Source organism: Stegastes partitus, unplaced genomic scaffold (assembly GCF_000690725.1).
Source record: "Stegastes partitus isolate 25-593 unplaced genomic scaffold, Stegastes_partitus-1.0.2 Scaffold933, whole genome shotgun sequence".
NCBI lineage: Eukaryota > Metazoa > Chordata > Actinopteri > Pomacentridae > Stegastes > Stegastes partitus.
In genome coordinates this window covers 255814-258366 of record NW_007578664.1, presented here as the reverse complement: position 1 = coordinate 258366, position 2553 = coordinate 255814, and the positions used below count along the sequence as shown (strand labels likewise).

The 2553-nt window shown below is 42.2% G+C and overlaps 1 protein-coding gene across 2 annotated transcripts in view; it reads right to left on the bottom strand.

The window, feature by feature from the left end:
• The window catches only part of bnc1 (basonuclin zinc finger protein 1), an 18595-nt gene extending 18072 nt beyond the window's left edge, over positions 1–523 (bottom strand). For both annotated transcript variants that reach the window (XM_008294051.1, XM_008294052.1), the window contains exon 1: positions 158–523. In XM_008294051.1, coding sequence (XP_008292273.1) covers positions 158–172 — 15 coding nt within the window. In that variant the 5' untranslated portion in view covers positions 173–523. The remainder of the gene's footprint in view (positions 1–157) is intronic.
• Between the last annotated feature and the right edge of the window lie 2030 nt (positions 524–2553).

Here is a 2553-nt window from a genome sequence, read left to right as displayed (position 1 = left end):
AAAATTGCTGTCTGCACTAGTCCCAGCTGCCAGCCCACTCTACATAAACTCCGTCCAGTTTGTCTTTGTTAAACATATCTTGATCATGTGTGCAGGCAGTGAGTGTGAGAAGAGCCGGAGCAGACAGAGAAGAGCAATGAAAAGTCGGCTCTCTTACCTCAGCCATTGTCATTCAGTCGAATGTTTCCAAGGATACTGTGGAGTTTGCCATTCCCTGCGAGTCCCACAAAACAACTGCCTCCAACTCTCCTGTCCGCACAAGTACTAATGCAAAAGAGCCATCACACCCAGCAGTGTCTCCTTCAACAACAGACACACATGTATTCCGCTTCTCTCTCTTCTCACACACACACATAGACACACACTGAGCCACCAACACTCACTCCACAAAAAGAGAAGAAGTAGTCAGAGTGCTTTTACTCTCGCTGCACAGTTGCACACACACTCTCACACACACACACGCATACACACACATGCATGCATACACACAAACACACACACACACCTCTTCTGCTTTCTCTCCTCTAATGTTGCCGTGGACTGGCTGTAAACTACTCAAGATGTTCAGTATGTGTGTCTGAGTGTGTATGTTGAAACTGGGCACAGGGGATTGGAATGAGATCCTCCCACTCGGCATTCTCACCTCAGGAGCTGCCTGCTCCCTCCCTAGCCTGCACACACTCACACACACACACACACACACACTCACATGCACGCTTAGAGGTGTACATGCCCTTTCACGCGCGCAGACACACACATCCACCCCCTCAGAGTCACAGGGCAGTCCCCTCACAGCTGGCTGGAAGAGGGCATGACACTCATCTTTCACAGAGATTTGATCAAAAGGAATCACAAAGGCTGGAGGCTCTCCTAATGCAGTCAGGGGAGACTCGCCCTTTTTTCCCCTCTCTCTCTCCTTCTGAGTAATGCCCTAAATCAACGCTGCCCCTCTCGGTGCACACAGCCCAGTGTGTGTGTCTGGATTCACCTTAACACAGCTCTGTGAACAGCCTCCATAACAAGTTATGCCTTGTGCCGTCAGGAATGTGTAAGTGTCTGTGTTGAGTGTTTCTCAGGAAGAGAGGGACTTCACACATGACAAAAACTGAATCTGTGTTATCTCTAAGAGTATGTGTACCTGAGGATTGATGTCAAACCTCAATACTTATTTGCCCATAGCACAGGGTATAGAAAACTTTAAAGCATCAAAAGCTGTCACCGAGGGCCACATTGGATAAGAAAACAAAAGTACTGTTTAAGTTAAAATTAGGTTTAAAAAAATTAAAATAAAAAATTACAAACACAAGCCTTTACATTACCCATGTCAACAAATTAAGAATGTGCTTGGCAGGCAGTGAATAACTTCTGATAAATCTACAGAGAAAGTGTACAGGAAATACAAACGGTTCTTTATTCATCCCATTCTGCTTCCTATTAAATCTATAGTAAAAGACAAAAAGTGTTACATGTCATATTCATGGAATGGAATGGAAGAGAGCAATGGTAAATGTTCACATTACTGGACAACCCACGACAGTGGTGTGATTGTGGAGTTGGCCATGTGTTGGTTAAAAACCTCGACAACTGCAATATGTCCAATAATTTTAGAGTTAATTACTTTGAGCGATACGCTTCTGCCCTGAAACATTCAAGCTAAACTCAGATATTTTGCAGCTTTGAAAAAAAAACCCACATGATTAATGTCAGGTTATTTTCTTCATTCATTACTAGGTTTTCTTCAATCTTCAATAACTGTTTGGTCCATGATAAACTGTAAAAAGGTCTGTTTCCTAAAGCCAAATGTGAGACCTTCAGATTGTCTGGCCAAAGGTCCAAAACACTGAGAATGACTTAAACAATCATTTTTTTTTTCTTTTTTCAGCTATAAATCCAACTTTCTTATTTCTAACCACAAGTTGAATGTTGACATGGACACACTTCAGGATTACTTGCTGTAAAAAGCCAAAAACAAATGAGAAAAGGGCTTTCAAAGCCCAATGCCAAGAGATTCAACAAATACTGTGTCTTCACAATGTGTGGTAAATTAATCTACTGGATGATTTTCACCTATTGTCCTTTCTTTTTACTTTTTCTGTCTCTGTGTCTTGTTTCTTCTCATTTCTTCCCTCTTCTTTTGCTTCTGTAGCAAAGGTAAAGTTCTGATGATTTTTAGCCATTAAAAGCATCTGCTAATCCATAAATTACACAGCAAGTATAAACAGGTACACCTGGTCTGCCCTACCTGTGCTTCAAAGAGAAAGGGAGGGTGGGATTGGGGGGATGCCACCAAGTGGAGACACATTTAAAGTAGAAAATGAAAAACTAACTTTCACTCCATTTTCTTTTGTTTTTGGAAGCCTGAATTTACACATACATTATCAATGAGGCACTCTTCTCAACAATTTACTGCACCACAGTTGTATCTTTCGACTTGAATAATCTTATTTTTCTACTTTTACCCACTGAAGCCGGTGGGGGGGTGCAGCACGCTGCTCAAAGGTAAGTCAAGTAAGTGCTGTAGGGAGGGAAGAGTGTTACTCATCTACTTTCCCC